This window comes from Lynx rufus, unplaced genomic scaffold (assembly GCF_022079265.1).
Source record: "Lynx rufus isolate CCGP_SWC_20201006 ecotype Redwood Valley unplaced genomic scaffold, mLynRuf1.p SCAF_17, whole genome shotgun sequence".
NCBI classification, from domain to species: domain Eukaryota; kingdom Metazoa; phylum Chordata; class Mammalia; order Carnivora; family Felidae; genus Lynx; species Lynx rufus.
In genome coordinates this window covers 46,146,871-46,169,759 of record NW_025814831.1, presented here as the reverse complement: position 1 = coordinate 46,169,759, position 22,889 = coordinate 46,146,871, and the positions used below count along the sequence as shown (strand labels likewise).

The window sequence follows — 22,889 nt, the reverse complement described above, 5'->3', positions numbered from 1 at the left end:
ACAGAATGTAGGGTATGATCTCTCCCTTTTTTGTTTTGTTTTGTTTTGCTAGTCTTAAAGTGATATATGTTTGTGTTTGCATAGAAATTTTCTGGAAGGACAATCTCTAGCCAAGAGACAAGAAATGTCTAGTTTTAACTTTGAGTAATGGAAATAGAAAGGAAAGCTTTCCCTTTACTCACTCATTTGTATTTAAGCTTAACTGGTAAGTATGTTATTTTTATAATAGAGAGAGGGGCACCTGGGTGGCTCAGTCAGTTGGGCATCTGACTCTTGATTTCCGCTCTGGTCACCATCTCCTGGTTTGTCAGGTAAAGGCCCGCCTCAGGCTCTGCACTGACAGCTGACAGCGTGTAGTCTGCTTGGGCTTCTCTCTTCCTCTCTCTCTCTCTCCTCTGCTCATGCTCTCTCAAAATAAATAAACATTTATAATAGAGAAAAAAGGAAAAAATAATGTCCTCCTTGTAATCTAATGCCCACCCTACCTTTCTGACGATCTTGCAGTCATCCCTGCCTACATCTCTTACTTCTGTCAGTTAATCTCTCTATCGACTTGCCTCTGCTTACGCATTTACCATACCCAAAGGAATTTCTCTTCCCTTTAGGATTTTTTTTAAATGTCTTATTTATTTTTGAGAGAATGTAAGCAGGGGAGGGGCAGAGAGAGAGTGGGGCAGAGGATCTGAAGACAGCACAGAGCTCAATGTGGGGCTTGAACTCACGAACCCTGAGATCATGACCTGAGATGAAGTCAGATGCATAACCGGCTGAGCCACCCAGGGGCCCCTCTTCCCTTAAAATTCTGCTCAGTTTCCACCTCCGGGTCTTTCTTTCTTAATTTTTTTCAACATTTATTTTATTTTTGAGATATAGGGACAGAGCGTGAGTGGGGGAGGGGCAGAGAGAGAAGCAGACATAGAATCTGAAACAAACTCCAGTCTCTGAGCTGTCAGCGCACAGCCGGATGTGGGGCTCAAAATCCACAAACCTCGAGATCATGACCTGAGCCAAAGTCCGACACTCAACGAACTGAGCCACCCAGGGGCCCCTCTTCCCGTAAAATTCTGCTCAGCTTTCCACCTCTGGGTCTCCTTAATCCTGCCAGGCCACAGTCATCTTGGCTCCTCTGAACTCAGAGCTCCAAACCAGGCATTTCTGTGGTACCTGCTGCCTCATCTTGCCCACCCTCCATGAGGGCAGTGGTTGTGTCCCACTTCTCTCTAGCAGTCATCATGGCTGACACAGCACCCTTTCACAGTAGATACTCAATAAATAGATGAACCACAGCTAACCTGAGGCACTTCAATTCTATATTCAAGATTTAACTATGTTCACTCAATTATTCTAAGGCAAGAAAATGAATACATGTTCAATGGATATTTAGCAACAAAATGAATTCTTTTTTTTTGTTGTTAAGATTTTATTTTTAAGTAATCTCTACACCCAACACAGGGCTCAAACTCACAACCCCAAGATCAAGAGTGGCAGGCTCTACCAACTGAGCTAGCCAGGCATCCCAACAAAAGGAATTTCTATTCAAACTACATTTACTCTAGAATTCTACTAGAGTTAAACCAGATCAACTCACTTCTGGCATTTTCTTGTTACTTAAGGCTTTACTGTTTGATATTTGACTTCCCTGGCACTAAAAGGTCATTCGTTTAAAGGCAAGCATATAACAAACTTCACATACAAGATTAAAATGAGCAGTGAAGTTTTGCTAAGACATTCAGCTTTCTTTATGACTCTTCATTCCCTAAATATTCCACTTCTTATAAGAAATAAACTGGATAAAAATCTTAGCTTTCTTTCCTGTTTAATAAACACTTCAATCAAATTTTTCTTTACAAATATCTGAAAGTAACATACACTCTGTTCTTTAGTTTCATGTTCCTTTTTTTCCCTTAAGTTTAATCCTATTAGTGTAAAGACGAACCCCATGCTAATCATTAACTTCTTTGTATTATTTCCTAAAAGCTTAATTATTTGAGATCTTTCCATTTCACTAGGAAAGGAGGTAACACAAGCATCAGCAGTGCCCAAGTTTCTATATAGGAAAGGCATAGGGTTGGCAGTCTTGCTGAAAGGGAGGGTGCCAGCAGACTGGGCCTGCAGCTAGGTTTGCACAGAAACTAAGCTGGTTTTACTTAGACTGTGGCTTATCAAACAGTAAGAATAACCAATTTTAGTACAGACACTTCTTTTGCAGTTGACATGACTTTATTATTTGGGAGTAAGTTACTAGGGAGGAGACTGCTAATAGAAATTAAAGTAGGATTTTTTGCCCCCTCCCATTACCACCAACATCCACCCACCCCTCGGCACTGCCACTGGGTACAGATCACTGAAAGGTGGCAAGATGTTTCTGGATTTGTGTTAAGAGCCTTACTGCAGTGAAGCAGTTACAGCTATGACATAATAACATCTTTTCATGGTACAAGTAGCCCTGTCTGATGGAGAGTGCTAAGCAGGAATGTGGTCAGAAACCAGGGAAGTTAAATTTCTCTCTTCTACCTACTTTCTCCTTAATCCCAAGAGGAATGAGTAAGAAAGTGGAAGAGAAAACAAAGTAAAAAGAACAGCTGTGTAGAGCAGCTGTCAGATTGCTAGCATGGTTTTTACAGATTCCAACACAGAATTGAAAAAGATCTGGACCACCATTTCAGGATTGTGATGAATCCCATTGTCTAAGTGGAAAAGCAGCAGGAATACATCAGAGTCACAGTATATATAGTTAGTTTGGTCACAAAGATTCATTTATTCCAAATTTTTTAATGTTTACTTATTTTGAGATAGAGAGAGAAAGAGGTAGGGAGGGGCAGAGAGAGAGGGAGAGAGAGAATCCCAAGCAGGTTCTGCCCTGTTAGCACAGAGCCCAACGCAGGGCTCAAACCCACGAACTGTGAGATTATGACCTAAGCTGAAATCAATAGTCAGATGTTTAACTGACTGAGCCACCCAGGCACCCCTATTCCAATTTTGATATGGTCACTATAATCTCAAATTATCCAAACTTAGCTTGGTTTGGGGTGGGGGGGCACCTGACTGTATGTTCATCGCCTATTACCTCATTTTGTCCTTAATTCTCTCCCAACACACACACAACCACACCTCCCAGCATTCCTCCATACCCAGGACTCACTAACTCCATACAAAGAAATTACAAAGAAGAATATTTAGGGGCAATAAAATACTGGTTGCTGAGCTATCAGAGATACATGAACACCAATCGTCAGGTTGATTTTTAAACACAGATGACAGTACTTGTATATTACCTCTCCTTCCTAAAGCCCAAATAAAAATAGTAGCAAAGGAATTTTTTAAAAGGCATGAACCCACAGGATAAAGAAGGGAAAATAAGACTGTAGTAGAAAAGAGAAACAGAGAGGAGAGTAGGTATTATTTTTGGAATATTGCTGAGAAAGCCAAGGAAGGCACAGCACAGTTTTGTGCCTGCAGAGGTATCAAACCAGAAGTGAATGGATGGCCCTGCAGGACCCCAGAAGATGCCCACAAATACTCAGGTGCAGAAGACCCCAAATGGTAGTATGATTAAAAGTCTGAAAACAGTGCGGTGGAATTAGACTCCTGCTCAGGTTTCCTCTCCCCTCCCCCCCACCCACTGTTAGTAAACCACCCTTAAACATGGGGGGCTGGACTGAATGCATCCTGGTCCTTTCCAGGCTCTACAGAGAAAGGTATGAACTAAGACTTCAAAGATGTGCCAGTGGGAAGAGTTGTGGAAGGTGGGGGAGAAAGGCAGTGATGGGTGAGAATAAAAGGGATTTGTGTCTCAGGTCCTCCAAATACGCTTGTCTCTGTGACTATAAATTTTATGTTGTAATGTGACTTCCAAGTTAGATCCACACCAGTCAAGAAAACAAGCCTTATGAGATTCTAGCCATATAAGGGCAGGTCCTACAAATCTGTTTTCCTACTCACCACACAGTCATACTTACCTCGCAAGTTTGCTAAGGCCAAGGACTTGCTTGTTAGGAAGATAGCCAATATGAACCTTCAAAGAAGAGACAGAAATCACGAGTTAGTTGAAAATCCAGTGCTTCTTTGTAACAAAATAAGGAAATAGAAGACAGTATATGTATTATGTAATTCAACACGATGAAAATGTCTCTTTAAAAAATCTAGAAGTTTTGGGGCACCTGGGTGATTAGTTGGTTAAGTATCCAACTCTTGATTTCAGCTCAGGTCATGATTTCAAAGTCATGAGATCGAGCCCCACGTCAGGCTCTGCACTGAGCATGGAGTCTGCTTAGAATTCTCTTTCACCGTCTCTCTCTGCCCCTCCTCCACTCATTCGTTCTTTCTCTCTCTCAAAATAAATAAATAAACTTAAAAAATCTAGAAGCTTTAAGACTTAGAAAATGAAGGACTAACAAAAGCATTTAGAAAATTACAGATGTGCAGGAAAAGGAAAATATACGAATGACTATTAATGAAATGACAAATTTGAAATATAGTCTTGATATTTCCTGGTGAAGCTAAACTCTTGATACAATTCTTCCAGTCTTTATTCTATTGAGGGGACATTCTCTCAAGACAGTGCAAATTATCCTATAGCAACATTAAAATGTAGCCAGGAAAGCTTCCTTTAAATGGCCCAAACTGTAACTGTGAACACTGACATTCCACACATCATAGTGGCCTTAAAAGTCCCACCCCACTGCACAGAAAGAGGGTCTCCATGTCCTTTGTCATGGTTGGTGGCCCCATCTCTAAGCTGCTGGAGAATACTATCTTCCTGATGGAAGATAAAGGACACAGCTACAAATGTGACTTGTCAAAACCTGGACCTTAAGATCTAGGTTCTTATAGGACCTACTATGAGGCCAAGCCAATTCCGTAATCTTAAAAGTCACTAACATCTAATATGTCCATGTTACCTCTCTTTGAGCCAAGTATTAAATTATGGGAACACATTAGTTCTACAAAAGGCTAATAAGTAAATGGCCATTTGTAGGCAATCAATTAACCTAATATAAAAGTATAGATTTATTTGCATCATGGTTCGCTAGCATTTGTTGCATTCGCTCACCTAATTAATATCTACTGTACATGTGAATAATGGATATAGTAGTAATTAGTGATTTTTCATCTATTAGCACTGTGCTTTGGGAATTTAAGAATACCAATTCATCACCTTCCTGGTCAGCAGAAGGAGAAAGTAAAGTAGCACCTGAACTATTTCAAAGAAAAATTAGAGAGTTGAAAGTTTCCCACAGAGCTAAGATCTTCTGTACCACTTGAAATTTTATACTTATATGCAGAGCTATAATTTGTTTATTGTTTGTACTACTTTTGATCTTTCTGAAGATCTTAAGTCATTTCAATGTCGATTTTAGAGAAACACTGCTGAACAATAGATTTTTTTAAAAGTTAGCAAGAACACAAACACAGAGATAATCATAGCAGAAGGTAAGAGGATATAGTGAGAGGCTGAGCACAGATCAAGTTCCTAAGTCTAGCCCCAGCCCAAATCACTAACTTCCTCCGTCTTCTTGGACAAAGCCTATGCTTTCTGGGCCCAAATTCCTCACTTACAATAAAAGGTAGTAAGATAAGCTCAAAGGTTCCCTCCTTCTTGAAAATCCTGAGCTCTTAATTGCAGGCACACTGGAGAGCAGGGGAGGGGCAAAGGGAGGGGAGGAGGGGAAGAGGGGAGGAGGGGAGGAGGGGAGGGGGGGATGGGGGATAGGAGGGGAGGAGGGGAGGAGGAAAAAGAGAAAGAGAGAGAGAGAGAAAGAGAGCACGAGCACACATGAATCCCAAGCAGGCTTCACACTTGGTGTAGAGCCCCACACGGAGCTTGATCCCAGGACCCTGGGATCCTGACCTGAGCCAAAATCAAGAGTCGTATACTCAACTGACTGAGCCACCCAGGTGCCCCCAAAATGAAATATTTTAACAAAAAAATGTGAAGCAAATGTTAACACATTAAATTTAGGTGATGAGTATACAGGTATTCATAACACTATTTGCTAAGTCTTCTGTTTAAAAACTATTAATAAAAAGTCAAAATAAAATAAAATTATAATGGGAGAGAGAGGACAGGACTACTTTTGGTCCTACATCCACGGTTTCAAAGATATGCTTAAGTGCAACAAGCTAGACAATATTAAGCAGCTTGCATTAGATTCACTGTTCCTAATACAAAAAGAGTTAGAAACAAAGTCCACTAATACTATGACCTCTGCCATAAGAAATTCTGCAATCATTTCTGCTCATGCCATATTACACAAAAGTACATCTTGGATCAAACATTATTTAGTCAAAATAAAAAGCAAAGGTTTTCAGAGTCTGCTGCAGCTACCTTAAAAAAAAAAAAGGCAACTTTATCTCATTATTTTAAATTTTTTTTTCAACATTTTTATTTATTTTTGGGACAGAGAGAGACAGAGCATGAACGGGGGAGGGGCAGAGAGAGAGGGAGACACAGAATCGAAACAGGCTCCAGGCTCCGAGCCATCAGCCCAGAGCCTGACGCGGGGCTCGAACTCACGGACCGCGAGATCGTGACCTGGCTGAAGTCGGACGCTTAACCGACTGCGCCACCCAGGCGCCCCAAAAAAGGCAACTTTATCTCATTATTTTAACCAATACCATGGTACTTACTATGAAATATTTACCCTGAGGACCTTCAGCTACTTGGTTTTTGTTTTGTTAATTTCAAATTATTAGATTAGTCAGGTTGATAAAGAGTAAATGTTTATGTGTAATTCTACATATCTGGGATATTAGGAATTAGCAGGTGATGATTTTAAAGATAATAATCCTAATTTAAAAATTTTTGTTATATTTTAAAATTAACAGGAAACAGAAAAAACCCTTACCTTTCCAACAAATGGAACCAGATGATGTTCACACATGGAAAACATATCTATGTCCTTCACAATCACCATCTCATCATGATCTTCATCAAATATAGCATCATTTAGGACATCTGAAATCAGAGGCTTGCTTTAGTAACATTTCCAATTTTACAGAAAGATTCAGAGTAGAAAAACTAACAATCTCCACGGTTAAACAGAGATTGACAGTCAACAAAGACAAAATGTTAATCCTAACTAAAATGTTAAGGAAAAATGCGTTAAAACTAGTTATTTTTCTCCCACCAAATTAGCAGTCTTTTTCTTTAAATGATGAAAACAACCCTTAACTATATAATATTACATAACAAATGCAGGATTACAAACAAATGTGTCTGCTGCATGAGAAAAGGAGAAAGGGAGAAATATGCAAAACAAGAGTTCTGGTGACTGTTTTCCTTTTCTTCTTTATATTTTCTTGTACCTAACACTTTCTCTATAGTGGATGTGTAGAAAACCTTATCTGACTTCTGAGGCCAGAAGTCCTTAGCCATCTAACCTCTGAGGCCAGATCTCAACACCCATAAACTCGACATTATCTATCCCCCAAATACTTGTTTACTCATAAAATTTACTAATTCTTGAATGCAAGCACAAGACTTATTCTAAGCAGTTACATTTTTCCCTAAGGAACTAAATGCTATAATTTTTATGTATATGTCTGCCCAGATTAGCTTTTGACCTCTGGACTCTGGCACATATGGCCAGGCATACAACAAACATTTAAAAACATAAAAGCTTTATTTTTTAAACGTGCACTGATAGCTGGACATCATGGCAGCCTACATACATTCAAGACTCCAAGCCGTAGGATTTCAAGGATCGGGGATACCCATCTACATAGTACGATGAGACGGAGCGGGGAGGAGGTGAATAGAGTTTTGCAGCCACCTACAGTTAATCTCCCCTCAGAAAGCCAGGCTGCAGTGTGAGTCACAGGGAAGTGCAAACGTCCACCCACACAGCCTGACCTTCAGTGGCTCCGTTGTTGCTAGAATAGAGGCTCACAGATATTGAGTCATCACCGAACCACAGTTATCATCCCCTGAGTCAGGCTATTCAGAGACACATTTGATTGTGGAGTGGAAAAGTCATTAGCGTGGTCAACAAACGTGAATATGCAGGGTTTAGACACACACAGACAAACACAACACCCCTGGTAGGAGAGGCTGATAAAAATCCACGGAAAAAAAGGATCAGTGTCATCCTTGAAGTAAATACTTCGCCAAAAACAGTTTTCTATTCTGAATACTCTGCCCTAACCTACAGTCATATTTCTGGAAGAAGTCTAAAAATAGGCCCTGAGTGCTCCCCAAAGTATCCTGGATTTCTCCAAGATTTTTAAGTAATATTACTGCCATGCATAGCTTATTAAAATCCTTAGTCATACAAGAAAACCCTGAAAGTAAAACAAAGTTATTTCTTAAAGAACAAAAGAATTATCAAACAGAAGCATTCATTTTCTCTGACAAAGAATGAGAGCATCCCCATTCTAAGTTGTGACAACTACCATACGGCACATGTTAAAAGCTGGTCCTCAAGTTAGGCTAAATTAGTGTCTGGGTCCATTACTAAGTAGCTGTTGGACCTTGGAAAGACTATTCTTTGCCTCAGCCTTCTAAGCTGTAAAATGGACATGAAAAAAGCATCTACATTTTCAGGAGTATCCTGAGCATTAAATGAGATAATCCACATGTTTTTAGAAGTACGCAGGTGGATTTAGTAGTAGTTGCTGTCATTACTGTTACTATAATTACGGTTGAGGGAGTGGCTAAACTATGTGTCCCATGCACACTAATATACATCAGAATTTAAAAAGCAATAATTTGCTTCTAGGAGACAGACTACAGAAAAGGAAAAAATAGTAACTTTACACCGAGGAAACCTGGCAAACCAAGTGATCCAGTTTAACTCTACCAGTAATAAGACATAGTAATAACATGTAGCTTCTGGTAAAATGTGAAAAGGGCACATCACCTCTGTGGTGTTCTTCCCCCGAAGTGTGTGACTGGAGTCTAATTACTAGACAAACTGAGGGACATTCTGCAAAATACCTCAACAAGCACTCTTTTAAAATGACACGGGGGGAAGGCGGTGTGTGGGAGGCTCAGCTGGTTGAGCAAATGACTCTTGATTTTGGCTCAGGTCATGATCTCATGGTTCACAGGATCAAGCCCTGCATTGGCAATGCACTGAGCATGGAACTTGCTTGGGATTCTCTCTCTTCCTCTCTCTCTGCCCCTCCCCTGCTCATTCACACTTTCTCTCTCTCAAAATAATAAACATTAAAAAAAAAAACAACACAGAGAGATGGAAAGACTGAATTGTCACAGATTAGAGGAGACTAAAGAAACATGAAGACTAAATGCACTGGAAAAACTAAAATCCACACAAAGTCTATAGTTTATAGTATTGTACCAACATTAATTTGTTAAATATTTTTAAAGTCTATTTATTTTTGACAGTGTGTGAAAGCGTAAGCTGGGGAGGGGCAGAGAGAGAGGGTGAGAGAGGAACCCAAGCAGGCTCCGCACTTCAGCACAGAGCTGGACGTGGGGCTCAAACCCATGTCCTGTGAGATCATGACCTGAGCCAAAATCAAGGGTCGGACATTTAACCAACTGAGCCACCCAGGCGCCCCCCAATATTAATTTCTTAAGAAATGACAACTATACCATGGGCCATAGGAGAGGTTAACATTTGAGGAAGCTGGGGCAATGGTATATAGAAACTCTCTGTACCATCTTTGTAAGTATTCTGGTAAGTCTAATGTCACTTCAAAATAAAAAGGAAAAAAAAAGCAATAGGACAATGCCCATCAACTGGAATGTATAAACAATAGAACACTATTCTGCAATAAAATAGAATAACTACTTATATATGTACTAATATGGCTGAATCTTCAAAGAATTACATACATAGTGAAAGAAGTCATATACATTCACACAAAAAAAGTATGTATGAAATTCTAGGAAAGAGAAGTATAGTTAGAGAAAGCAGACAGATGGTTTAGCAGGGACCAGAGGGGCGAGAGGATTGGCTGTAAAAGGGTAGAAGAAAACCTTTTTGGGTGATGGAAAGAGTCTATACCTTCATTGTACTGGTGGTTGCACAACTGTATGTATTTGTCAAAATTCAAATTGTACACATGAAGTTGTTGAATTTTATTGAATTTAAGTTATCCCTTAGTAGAGCTAACTTTTTAAAATAATCTTAAAAGAATATAGAATAACATGCAACCTTTTGTGTAAAGAAAGTGGAATGGGGGTAGATATAAACATATATATGCTTATCTTCAAAAAGAAACACTAGGAGAATAAATCAAAAAACGAATAAAAATGATTATGCATAAAGGACTAAGAAAGCAGGAGAGAAGGGATACGGATAGAAGTGAGACATCTTTAAATATGATTTGTTACATAGTTGACTTTGAAATCATGTAAATGTTTTACATACTTAAAATTAAGCCAAAAAGAAAAAAACCCAGTGACCCCCATAAATCTTAATGGTTTGTGGTAATGGAACAATATTATGTTGCCTATATCCCATTTCGTGAAAGTGAACCCAGACTATAAACTTGACCTAGCTGAATCATTTTTCTTCAATAATGAAGTTTCCCTGCTATATTTATTTATGTTTTGCTCCAACATATCTGAAAGCTACCATCTGTGGCTAATAAGAACAAAACACTATCACAGATTGTTTTAATTTCCTGCCTGTTATCAGCAGCAAGAAGGTAACCCTGGAAACAAGGATTTATGGCATTCTGTTTCCTACTCTTGGTCATAACCAACAAAGAAAACTGAAGGGGCCTCCAAAAGTTGAAGGTTTGTCTATTACAATACCACACAAAGAAAAATGTAAAGGTATACCTTGCTCGTGTCATTAATGATTAAGCAATGACAACAAATAACCCTGCTGGGCAGCGATCCCTTAAGTAGTTAATCCCTTCCTGAAAGTACAGTTAGTCAGGTCCACAATAGGAGCCCATGTACCTGTTTAAGCACCCCCGGAAGCAGGGTGCTTCTCAGACTCCCCCAGGGGGCTTGTCAAAACACAAATCACTGGACCCCAGTCCCAGAATTTCTGATTTAGTAGTCTGGGTGGGAATGAGAATTGACATTTCTAACAAGTTCCCAGAAGATGCTAATTCTCCTGGTATGGGAACCATACTTTGAGAGCCCCTGTATTTTTTTTGTAGATTTTTTATCTAAACGTTTATTCATGTTTGAAAGGCAGAGAGAGACAGAGTGGAAGTGGGGGTGGGGAAGAGAGAGAAGGAGATACAGAATCCAAAGCAGATCCCAGGCTCTGAACTGTCAGCACAGAGCCTGACGTGGGGCTTGAACTCACGAACTGTGAGATCATGACCTGAGCTGAAGTCTGACACTTAACCCACTGAGCCACCCAGGCACCCCAAGAGCCCCTGTATTAAAGTTGTATTCATGTTTTGTGCTGCTACACAGAATCTTCACACCTTCAAAATGCTCCTACTCAAACATAGCAATATAAGAAACACAGAACTGCTTCTGCCATGGTGAAAGGCGGTAGGAGTAACAGGAAACCTCTGGGAGAGATTCCCCACAAAAGAAAAATTCTATCTAATGGAATTTCTTTTTAACGAATGGTAATAGGAATTAGCATTATCTAGGATGTTTGGCACTAAAATTTAGAGATCTCTGAGGAAGCCAGAATTTCACACCTGATGCAGCTTCCTGGAGAACAGCATTAATAGACAATGGAAAAAGGCTTGGAACATTGAATGTACATCCATCCTAACAGATAAGAAAGAGAATGGGGTCTGCCTACCGATTTATTTGAAAAAATTGTTTCTCAGTTTATTTATTTTGAGAGAGAGAGCACGAGCAGGGGAGGGGCAGAATGAGAGGGAGAGAGAAAATCCAAAGTAGGCTCTGGGCTCTCAGCACAGAGGCTGATGTGGGGCTTGAACCCACAAATGGTGAGATCATGATCTGAGCTGAAATCAAGAGTCAGACACTGAACCAACTGAGTCACCCAGGTGACCTATCTGCCTACTGAATTTAGAACTAAATACTCCTGTAAAGACAGCAAAACACAGTGACAACTAATAAGGCAGGAAAAGTTTCTTTGCTCTTGGCTGGAATTAAATCAACTTAAGGGGCTAACAGCCACCCTGACTTAGTGGAGAAAGGTCTGAATTACTGGCCCAAACCCCTCAACATCAGAGCTGTCTCAACCAGCATTGGGCACTTACGTCATATACCTCCTGGTACCACCGTTATGTCTGTAATTTCTCCCAACCTTGGAGGCAGGAATTGTAGCTTAAGACTTTATGAAGTTTCAGCACAGTACCCTATATGCCATTCACAGAGCCAGAATTAAACGCAAATTTTCCATTTTATCCAATTAATATGTCAGTCTCTACCCTGTGATTTACTTCCTTAAGATAGATTTCAAAGAAAGGACTCCAAAAAAACTGATGTGGCCAAGGGAACAGAAAAAATATTATTGCAGCATTATTGGTAATAGCAAAATTAAGGATTTAAATGGACATCAGAAGAATGATTACACAATCTGTGTAGAGTGATGTAATAAAATATGGCCCAGCCATGAAAGTCAGTGAATCTAAGCTGAATTTATTATTTCCTGAAACAATGTCCAGTGAAAAAAGCAAGTATTAGAGGCAATAGCGGATACACACAGTAATATCCTTTAAATGAAGTGGAAGCAAAAACCACATGTTGTTTATGGACCTACATATGAAATAAAAGTACAAAAATAGGCATGAGAGTAGAGATCAAATTCAGGATAGTGGTTAACTCTGTGAGGGAGGGGAACAGGATCAGAAAGAGGTATCTATGAAACTTATCTGTATTTTCCAAAGCAATTATAGCAAAATGTTAATATTTATTAAAACCAGATGAATGTCGGTTAAACTAATTCTTTGTCCTTTTTCTTATATATTTGACGCATTTCATTAATTAAAAAAATTTGGAGCGCACCTGGGTGGCTCAGTCGGTTAAATGTCTGACTCTGGGTTTCAGCTCAGGTCATGATCTCACAGTGTACAAGTGTGAGCTCACATCGGGCTCCGTGCTGATGGTGCAGAGCCTGCTTGGGATTCTCTCTCTCTTTCCCTCTCTCTCTGTCCCTCCCCTGCTTATGCTCTCTCTCTCAAAAATAAATAAACATTTTAAAAAATGTTTAAAATTGTTTTAATTGCGTTGTTCATGTACATGCTGGTGTTCTGGGTTTTTTTCCTGGGGGGGAAAAAAAAGCAAAAACCCTGAAGTTACCTTTGCACAGAAGTTCTGATGCTAGAGTGGCATTACACAGGAAAGACCGAGCCTGCTTCATGTAACACTGCAAACTCCAGAAACTTCCCTTGATCACACTCTGCAATTAAAACAAAGACTTCTTCTGCCTTCAGTGTGGCATTAAAACATTTTGCATTTTACTCCTGTTTGAAAAATTTGTCCTACAAGTAAGGGCAATGTTAAATTAAAAGACGGAAGAATATCACCCTCTCTGCCTTCATTTCCATCATGATGGTGCACCTCTTGTTAGCACTTCCAACACGCATAGCTTCACAAGATAGAGCGAACATTTGTAAAACTTGGCCGAAATAAGCATGAACTCAAACATTCCACAGACTGACATAGGTGGAAACTAAGATGACTTTAGACAACCATTCATACCATCTGGAGTAGGCAGAGCTGTGGCACAGCTCTGATATGCTCTGTGAACTTATTTCATAAACTGCGAATTTGTCAGCAGGAAAGATCCAATGCATTGCAGAGAAAGTAAAAGTTTGGTTATTTTGCAAATTTTCATTTCTGTCATCCCTGGCAGAGATAAATTCCCATGCTGCTTGTAAGCAATTAAAATATAGCCAAGGGGCTCCCGGCTGACTCTGTCACTAGAGCATGTGACTCTTGATCTCATGGTTGTAAGTTTGAGACCCATAGTAGGTGCAAGGATTACTTAATATCTTAGAAAATAAATAGGAGCACCTGGATGGCTCAGTTGGTTGAGTGCCAGACTCTTAATTTTGGCTCAGGTCATGATCTCACAATTCGTGGGATCAAGCCCAGCACGGGATTATGTGCTTAAGTGTGGAGCCTGCTTGGGATTCTCTCTCTCCCTCTCTCTCTCAAAATAAATAAGCTTCAATAAGTTAATAAATGAATAAAAATTAAAAAATAAAATATAGCCAAGACAACATGGATGGATCTTGAAAGCATTATGCTAAGTGAAATAAGTCAGAGAAAAACAAATACTGTATGCTGTCACTTACATATAGAATCTAAAAAAAGCCAACCTCTTAGAGAGTAAAATAATGGGTATAAGGGGCTGGGAGGGTGGGAAAGATGGGGAGATGTTGGTCAAAGAATACATACTTCCAGTTAAAGATGAATAAATTCTGGGGATTTAACGCACAGTATTTTTTTAAGTTTTTTTTAAGTTTATTTATTTTTGAGAGAGCGAGAGAGAGAAGAGAAGGGACAGATGATCCTAAGCAGGCTCTGTGCTGACAGCACAGTGAGATCTGTGCTGTGAGATCGTGACCTGAGCCAAAGTCAGACACTTAACTGACAGTCACCCAGGCACCCCACAGAGTATCTCCTTTTTTAATGCACACCTTTTTGATTACAGTTAACGATACTGTATTACATACTTGAAAGTTGCTAAGACAGTAGATCTTAAATGTTTTCATCACAAAAAAGAAACAGTGATTTTGTGATGTGATGGAAATATTACCTACCTATGGTGGTAATCACATTCCAATATACACGTGTATTAAAACCAACACGTTGTACACCTTGAATTTACACAATGTTGCATGCCAACTTTTTTCTCAATAAAACTGTAAAAAAAAAATGTAGCCAAGGCTATTGAAATAAATGTACTGGTTGCGTTAAAAATAGTACTGGTATGCATCCTTTTTTTTTCAATCTTTATTTTTGAGAGAGAGAGAGACAGAGCATGAGCAGGGGAGGAACAGAGAGAGAGAGAGAGACATAGAATCCAAAGCAGGCTCCAGGCTCTGAGCTGTCAGCACAGAGCCCCATGTGGGGCTCAAACTCACCAACCATGAGATCATGACCTAAGCTGAAGTTGGATGCTCAACTGACTGAGCCACCCAGGCACCCCTTGATGTGCCTCCTTTATTTGCCAAATGCAATCCTGGAAAGCTGTTCCCATCTTCTTAGCTGGGCTTGTCATGAACATAATGTCTGTTGCTGAGGGCATGTTCTCACATGATAACATAACCAAGACTTTTTCCTAATTACAACAGTGTTTGTTGTAGTTTATTTATAAGACATTGAAGTACTGAAATAAGAAAATAGAAGTACACAAATTGCTCTACCTAAACACCATTACTTAACTGGCCCCTAGAAAACCACATACACGCAGTGGTTCAAAAAGCATAACAGTAAATTAGAAAAGATGAAGTTTAAAAGTCCAGAGACCCGGGGCGCCTGGGTGGCGCAGTCGGTTAAGTGTCTGACTTCAGCCAGGTCACGATCTCACGGTCCGTGGGTTCGAGCCCCGCGTCGGGCTCTGGGCTGATGGCTCGGAGCCTGGAGCCTGTTTCCGATTCTGTGTCTCCCTCTCTCTCTGCCCCTCCCCCGTTCATGCTCTGTCTCTCTCTGTCCCAAAAATAAATAAACGTTGAAAAAAAAAATTAAAAAAATAAAATAAAATAAAAAAAAAATAAAAGTCCAGAGACCCAAGTTCTCATTTGGACTTTGTATGGACTGTGACCTGGGCTACAGGATCGCCACAGGTAAGAGAATGGTTTTTGGAGAAGGAATTTAACAAGACTCCCAGGTTCTTGGCTTGTACAACTCTAGGGATGTTGGAAATCAATGCCAAATTACAACACAAGTTATCCACCCACTCCTACTGGTCAGTCACCTTTTGAGATGCGCAAAGGTACTGGCTAGTGGCTTTCAGTACTGAGGTAGGGAAAAGCACCTGTTTTAAACTATTCAGGTTTTTTTTAAGGATAAAACTCAAGGCTATCAATCCTATACATTATTAACTCCCAAAGTTATCCAAGCCTCCAAGCCTAAGAACTTCCTTCTGGTCTCGGTTTACTACTCTGAAAATTTGTGGTAGACAAAAATTAGAGCCTTAAAAGGCTATCTAAGGAAAGAAATAAGAGTGTATTCAAGGAGTCATTTAAAAAAAAAGGATGCACACTTGCCAAATATAGTCTTTTAATTGGATAACTTTGTATATCTTTCACAATCCAGCTGTTAAACTGTAAATGGAATTTACAAAACAGATGGTGGTAACAAGGTCTGGTTCACAGCAGTTCTAAAGAAAGAACACACCAATCTGATAAACTATCCATTTGCTTCAGAAGCCTTTAATAGGCTCATCCTTTATCATCCTACATTCACTTATGCCAAGAGATATCATACAGATGGATGTTATAGAACCATCTGTAATCCTATCCAACAAATAAGTACCAGCAGGGTGTGCAAGCCACCATCATTACTGACAAATGATTAAGGGAAAAGGGATCACGCTTTAGAACAGTGGATCCCACATATGGCCAATCATAGGGAGCTTTGGAAAATACACCTTCTCAAGCTACCCTGAAAAATCTGATTCACTAGCTGTTGGGGTGAAACCAGGATTATTAAATCTTTTAAAAACCCAAGCAATTCTGATGACCAGTTGGGCTGGGAGCATAGGCTTTTGAGAGAGGTTGAGGGTTAAAAATGGACCCACTACTGGCCTTAATTTGCTGTTTAGCAAGGTTGAACAGTTGGCAATGTTAATTCCCCACCATAAACCCTCACTATAGTCACCAACTCAGAGGATGACAATTCCTGTGGAACACTGTGAGGTCTGCACACCAGCTGGGGAAGGAGGCTTGGAACAGAGAGTGAGATTGGATGGTGAGGTGGGGAACAGGATGGGGAGATTAGGCAAAGAAGCTGGAGCCAACTTTCCAGAGGTCCAGTGAAAAGTAAAGGAAGGAGGACCTCACATAAGAAAATTATATCCATATCCTAGAAAAATATCAGCCATTTAAGAAACCAGTTGGGTCCTACATACTGCCAGCTCACTATAAATCAGTTTCAAGGGTAACATGATCAAGTTTTCATGGGAAGTTCTGTACTAGTTTCTGAGCTGGACACAAATATATCAAACATGACCTCAAGAAACTTAAGATCTGGGGAAATAAGAAAATAAGTGAAGGGAATTAAGAGTACACTTATCATGAGAAGCACCGTAATGTACAGAATCATTGAATCAGTATTTGTACACCTGAAACTAATATAGCACTGTCCATTAATTATATTAGAATTTTTTAAAAACTCAGCCTCCCAAAATGGAAGGCATGCCTAGAAGCTAAACTATAGAAGCAATACTTTATATAAAGGAAAAATTATAAGCTGGAAGAAAACATACGGCTATATTGAGCATAAAAATTTGATCCAGGCCTTAAGGACAGATTGAAGGAAAGGAAGGGAGGGTTTTCCAGAGGGGGTAAGGAAGAGAGATATTATAGGAAATGAAATACAGAAATACAGGAAACAACAAAAGGTAGAGTTGACTGCCTGAGTGGGTCTATGCATTCAGCAGAAACAGATGCCCTTCTATTTCCGAGCACATAAAATTGAATTTTACATTTCGCTCATGACTTCTTTCAAGTCCTGTCTTATTCTGCAGTCGTCAAAACAGTTATCATCCCCCATTTTACAGATGAGCAAACTGATGCTCTATCTGGAAACATTAAGTGCCTGCTAAAGAAGAGTGTACCTGTTGGCATGAAGAGCTGGATTTTGACCCCCTGTCTTCTGACTTACACATGAGAGCCTTATCACCAGCCACCATGAGTCTGAACCTGACCTGCGAGAACAATGGACTCAAGGGGGAGAGCCCAGAGGCAAGGAACCAGAATCAGAAGTTGCTGCACTTCAGTCACCATGAGGTGACAGGCCTAAAGCCAATGACAGCAAAGGAAACAAAGAGAACCAATCTGAGGTTTTAAAATAAAAGTAAGATTAGTGATAAACATGGGGGTTGAAGAAGAGAAGTGTCAAGGTACCTGCCAGCTCAAGAGAACAGACAGAAAGAATGGCTTGATACCCAGAGGCTGCCAGAGCCCAGAGCTGGTGCACATTGGTTGCAAAATACTGTTTTACCAACTATTTATTTGGTTTATATGAGGAAAAATTCTGTAATTTAATGCTACTTTGACCTTTACTTTTTGAAATGAAACTGGAACAGTTCAGGGGAAAGGAGAATCCCATTAAATCTTCAAACTAATAAAAAGGCTTGAGGAAAAAAAAAAAAGAACCTCTCTATAGAAGTTTATCCTAGGAAACCAGTAAAGAATCGCTTTTACAAACCAACCACGGTCTTTAAATCTTCAAGATCCACATATTTTATGTCTCTTGGTGTGATATGGTGTGAAGAAAATAGCATTCTTGCTAAAATGGTTTTCCTGGAATTTAATCAAGCCTTTAGACCTAACTTCCACTTCCAGGAATATGAAAGAGATAGAAACAAGTTAAATGAAAACAAGAAGAAAACAAGCAGACAAATCCCAAAGGTGGAAGATCTTATAGGACAACTGAGAATTGGATAAATCAGTGTCACAGGGTGGGGGAGAGGAAAACAAGAAATCTTCTAGATTAAAACCTAACAATCAAATACAAATGTATGGATCTTGAGTGGGTCCTAGTTTAAACAAGTCATGAGTAAAAGACATTTGGGGCAACTGGGGGTGCAGAATTAGGTATTAATTCTACTGTTATGAATGTAGATTAGGTATTAAAACATATGAAGAAATTAATAGTTAATTTTGCTAAGGACACTGTAAGTGGTTAAGAAGAAAAACACTTTCTAAGGTGAGATTTCACCTCTAAATACAGGTCTCTGATTTGTTCTCTGTAAAATAGACCATGCCAATGTGGCAAAATGTTAATTTTGAATCTAGGTAGTAAGTACATAGCTGTCCATTATACAATTTTGTCTATGTTTGTGTTTGAAAATTTTATATAAAAAAATCAAAAGTAAAATAAAATGTCACAATCCTGACAGAAAACACTGTTTCCTTGTTATTACTGTGCTACCAAATAATCCAACAATCCCTCTTCTAATTGATATGAAACCTTATTAACAGACTAACACCTCAGCTAGTAGGACTAGCAATTGCTTTTTCTTCTACAAGTATCTACAATACTCCTGAGGAAAAAGTCCTTAAATAAGGGCTTTGTCTAATCCAAGGGGCCATAGGTTAGAAGACCACAGCATGAAGAACGTTTTCAAAAATGTGTGTGACAAGAAAGAGAGAGATGTGTTACCATAGAAACTTCTGTGTGGCTTAAACATTCCAAAGGAAATCAGCACCCCTAGCAACGAAAGAAGCCCGAGATTCTTAGTAGGACCTCACCTGTCAGCTGCTGGAAGTCAACACAGCGAGTGATGAGGCAATACTGACAAGCACACCCATAGTACAAAGACTCCTAGTCCAACTGCCCCTCCCTGTAGACCAGACCCAGAAAGCCTTGCAAGGGACTTGTCTAGGGTCATAAACTACTTAGTGGGGATGCTGTGACTAGTCCAGACTAGTTGTTCTTCCCATTATACCAGGATGAGTTTGTTGATGCACTAAAATAGTTTAAGAAACACCAAAAGGACCTTGGGATTGTATCAGTGAACACAGTTTCTAACACACTAACTATAAAGCTGAAACACTTGACTGTCTTATAAAGTACTGCACTTGTGGGGTGCCTGGGTGGCTCAGTCGGTTGAGCTCCCAACATCGGCTCAGGTCATGATCTTGCAGTTTGTGAGTTTGCTGACAGCTCAGGGCCTGGAGCCTGCTTCAGATTCTTTGTCTCACTCTCTCTCTGCCCCTCCCCTACTTGCACAAGCACTCTCTCTCTCTCTCTCTCTCTCTCTCTCTCAAAAATAAATAAACATTAAAAAAAATTTAGAAATAATAAAGTACTTCACTTGTAAAGAGCCCCACCCTCAAATTATGTTGGTGGTGGAGGAATAGAAAGAAATGGATATCAAAATGAAAGCAAAAAACAGCATGGAATAAGCATGACCTCCACTGAGGCAAAGCAAGGGCACTAGCAGCTGTAAGCTGTAAGCTAAGCACTTTGTGCTGCTGAAAGGCAAGTTGTTCCTGGTGGCGATCAGTGGCACACCTCCAGGATTGCCTGTGCATTAACAAAATATTTAATATATATTAAATACATATATATATATATTTAATGTTTTTATTTATTTTTGAGACAGAGAGAGACAGAGCATGAGCAGGGGAGGGGCAGAGAGAGAGAGGGAGACACAGAATCCAAAGCAGGCTCCAGGCTCTGAGCTTCAGCACAGAGCCTGACGCGGGGCTTGAACTCACGGACTGTGAGATCATGACCTGAGCTGAAGTCGGACGCTTAACCGACTGAACCACCCAGGCACCCTCAAAAGCACTTATATTTTGAAGGGGTAGTCAATAAGTTCTTTGGCAAAGTCCCCAATATCAGTTAAATTCCAGCACCTACCACCTTCGTTGCTGCTCATGAACCACTTACCATAAAATAGATACGATTGCATTTGAAGCTATGTTATTAAGAACTTCCTTGTTTGGGACATTTGTCAATGGCCTCTGTTGAACTGGGTTCTGATTCCTACTTAGAAAAATAAACACTCATCTATGTACATAAAACATATCATACCTCAGAGCAAGAATCATATGTTCCTGGCAAAGCTCTTCACTGAAACAGCACTTGGACCAACTGGATCTCAAAAGACTTCAATGCAGAAACTCAGCAATGGGCAATTTCCTTACCTAAAACTGCTTTGTTGTTCAGACTCTAGAGAGGCAATGGCTGTTAATAAATGGGTGGTGGGGTGGGGATCTTCATGGTGAGCAACCAAAACCAAAAAAAGATAGTGAAAAAAAAAATTAGAGGAAGAGAACAACAGATAAAAAGGGCCAAATATTTCAGACAAACAAGGCTTGGGCAGAATGTCTCCCTCGATCTACAGCTCCATTGTGGGAAGAGACACAGTGGTTCTTCAAGCTAGACTGTGCACTAAACTAAAATACTAAACTGCCTCTCATGAGGGGACAGTGATGCAACAGAAGAAAAAAAATGCAGGCAAGAGGATGGAATACTACAAAACTTCAAATCATGGTGAGGAAAGACCAGAAAAAATCAGTTAAGTATTTCAGCAGGAAGTGATCTATTCTATTTAGTAAAATTACACTGGCAGTAATGGACTGGAGCAGAACAAGCTAGGCGGCAAGGCAACCAGTTAAGAAGTCACTGTACTATGGGGTGCCTGGGTGGCTCAGTCAGTTAAGCGTCCGACTTTGGCTCAAGTCATGATCTCACAGCTTGTGAGTTCAAGCCCCATGTTGGGCTCTGTACTGGCAGCTGACAGCCTGGAGCCTGGTTCAGATTCTGTGTCTCGCGCTCTCTCTCTGCCCCTTCCCCGCTCGCATGCTACCTCTCTCTCTCTTAAAAATAAATAAACATTAAAAAAAAAAAGTCACTGTACCTCTGGTAAGAGATGACAAAGAATCAGAAGTGAAGACAAAGTCTAGAGATACTCGAGAAGTACAAGAGCCAGGACACGAAGCACAGGTAACCAAAGAGATTAATAAGAAGTTAGAATCACAAATAAACCAACCAACCAGATTATAAAGACTAGACCAAATAGCCCAACTAGCAACATGCATTCAAGTAAAGTTCATAGAAGGGCTGGGTGGCCAAATGGACTTTTAAAACAGTAGGGGTGCCTGGGTGGCTCAGTCAGTTAACCATCCAACTTTGGCTCAGGTCATGATCTCATGGTTTGTGAGTTCAAGCCCTGAGTCAGGCTCTGTGCTGACAGCTCAGAGCCTGGAGCCTGCTTTGGATTCTGTGTCTCATTCTCTCTCTGCCCCTCTCCTGCTTGTGCTCTGTCTCTGTCTCTCAAAAAAATAAATAAATGTAAAAAAAGTTTTTTTCAAGTGGCTAAAATGGTAAATTTTATGTTATGTATATTTTACCACAATAAGAATCAAACAAATAAAAAAAAAGAACATACAACATGCAAGTGTATCCATTTAGATAAGGTTGCAAATATACAGTAGGGAACACAATTTGGATAGATTAGCACAGATGGAACATAATTATATTGTAGTATATTTGCCTAATTGTTCAAGGTGTTAAAGTAAGTTCGTATCTCTGAAATTTATATACCTGGTGGTTATAGATAAAATTACTTTTAATGAAATATTATTTATAACTGCATTTAACAGAAGGTACAAGCCCTAAAAACTAACATTTAAAACAGAAAAGTTCCCAAACAATAAAATTATTAAAAGACTCACATATATAAAATACAAAATGGCCACAACACAATTCAATGTGCTTTAAACAAAATATATAAAATTTTGGTCTTCAGATATCTCCCTCAAAGGATGAAATAGGGAAAAGTTTGTTATAATCCACCTTAGAATTGAACACAATTTAGCTAAGACTTTTGCATTATTCATGAATTCCCCTAATCAAAAACTTCATGAAATCTCTTTCAGTCAGGGTAGTAAGAAATGCCTCAAACATAAATCTACTTGGCTCTCTCCTTGCTAGAATTCAGGAAGAAAAGCGGATTCCTATGTATTATGATCCTCACATATAAATGGATCTTCATATAAAATTGTAACATAGGCACTTTAAACCTGAGGGGGCATGATGTCGATTAGAACATGAGCGCTGTAGTCACAAATACCTCGGTTCTGCTCCGTGACCTCTGGCAAGTGACAGCATGAACCTCCTCAGTTTCCACTTCTTTAGAATGGGTCCAACCTTCAAGTTGACAGGCGTATCATGTGAGATCACATGTATACCACCTGGCCCACCTTCCCAGAGTTTTGGGTTCATGCTTTTCTCTGACACCTAAGGGTTTCACTCAGCAACATCCAGCATCCAGCATGTTGATGCCTTGATACACATCAAGGGGAAACTCACTTGATCCTGCCAGTCAGAAAAAGAT

The 22,889-nt window shown here is 39.7% G+C and overlaps 1 protein-coding gene across 2 annotated transcripts in view; it reads right to left on the bottom strand.

Moving 5' to 3' along the window:
• GCH1 (GTP cyclohydrolase 1) overlaps window positions 1–22,889 on the bottom strand; it is a 47,307-nt gene that overhangs the window by 13,273 nt on the left and 11,145 nt on the right. For both annotated transcript variants that reach the window (XM_047079626.1, XM_047079628.1), the window contains exons 2-3: window positions 6,849–6,958; window positions 3,960–4,015 (exon numbers count right to left, since the gene is read on the bottom strand). In XM_047079626.1, the coding sequence (XP_046935582.1) occupies window positions 3,960–4,015; window positions 6,849–6,958 (166 nt within the window). The remainder of the gene's footprint in view (window positions 1–3,959; window positions 4,016–6,848; window positions 6,959–22,889) is intronic.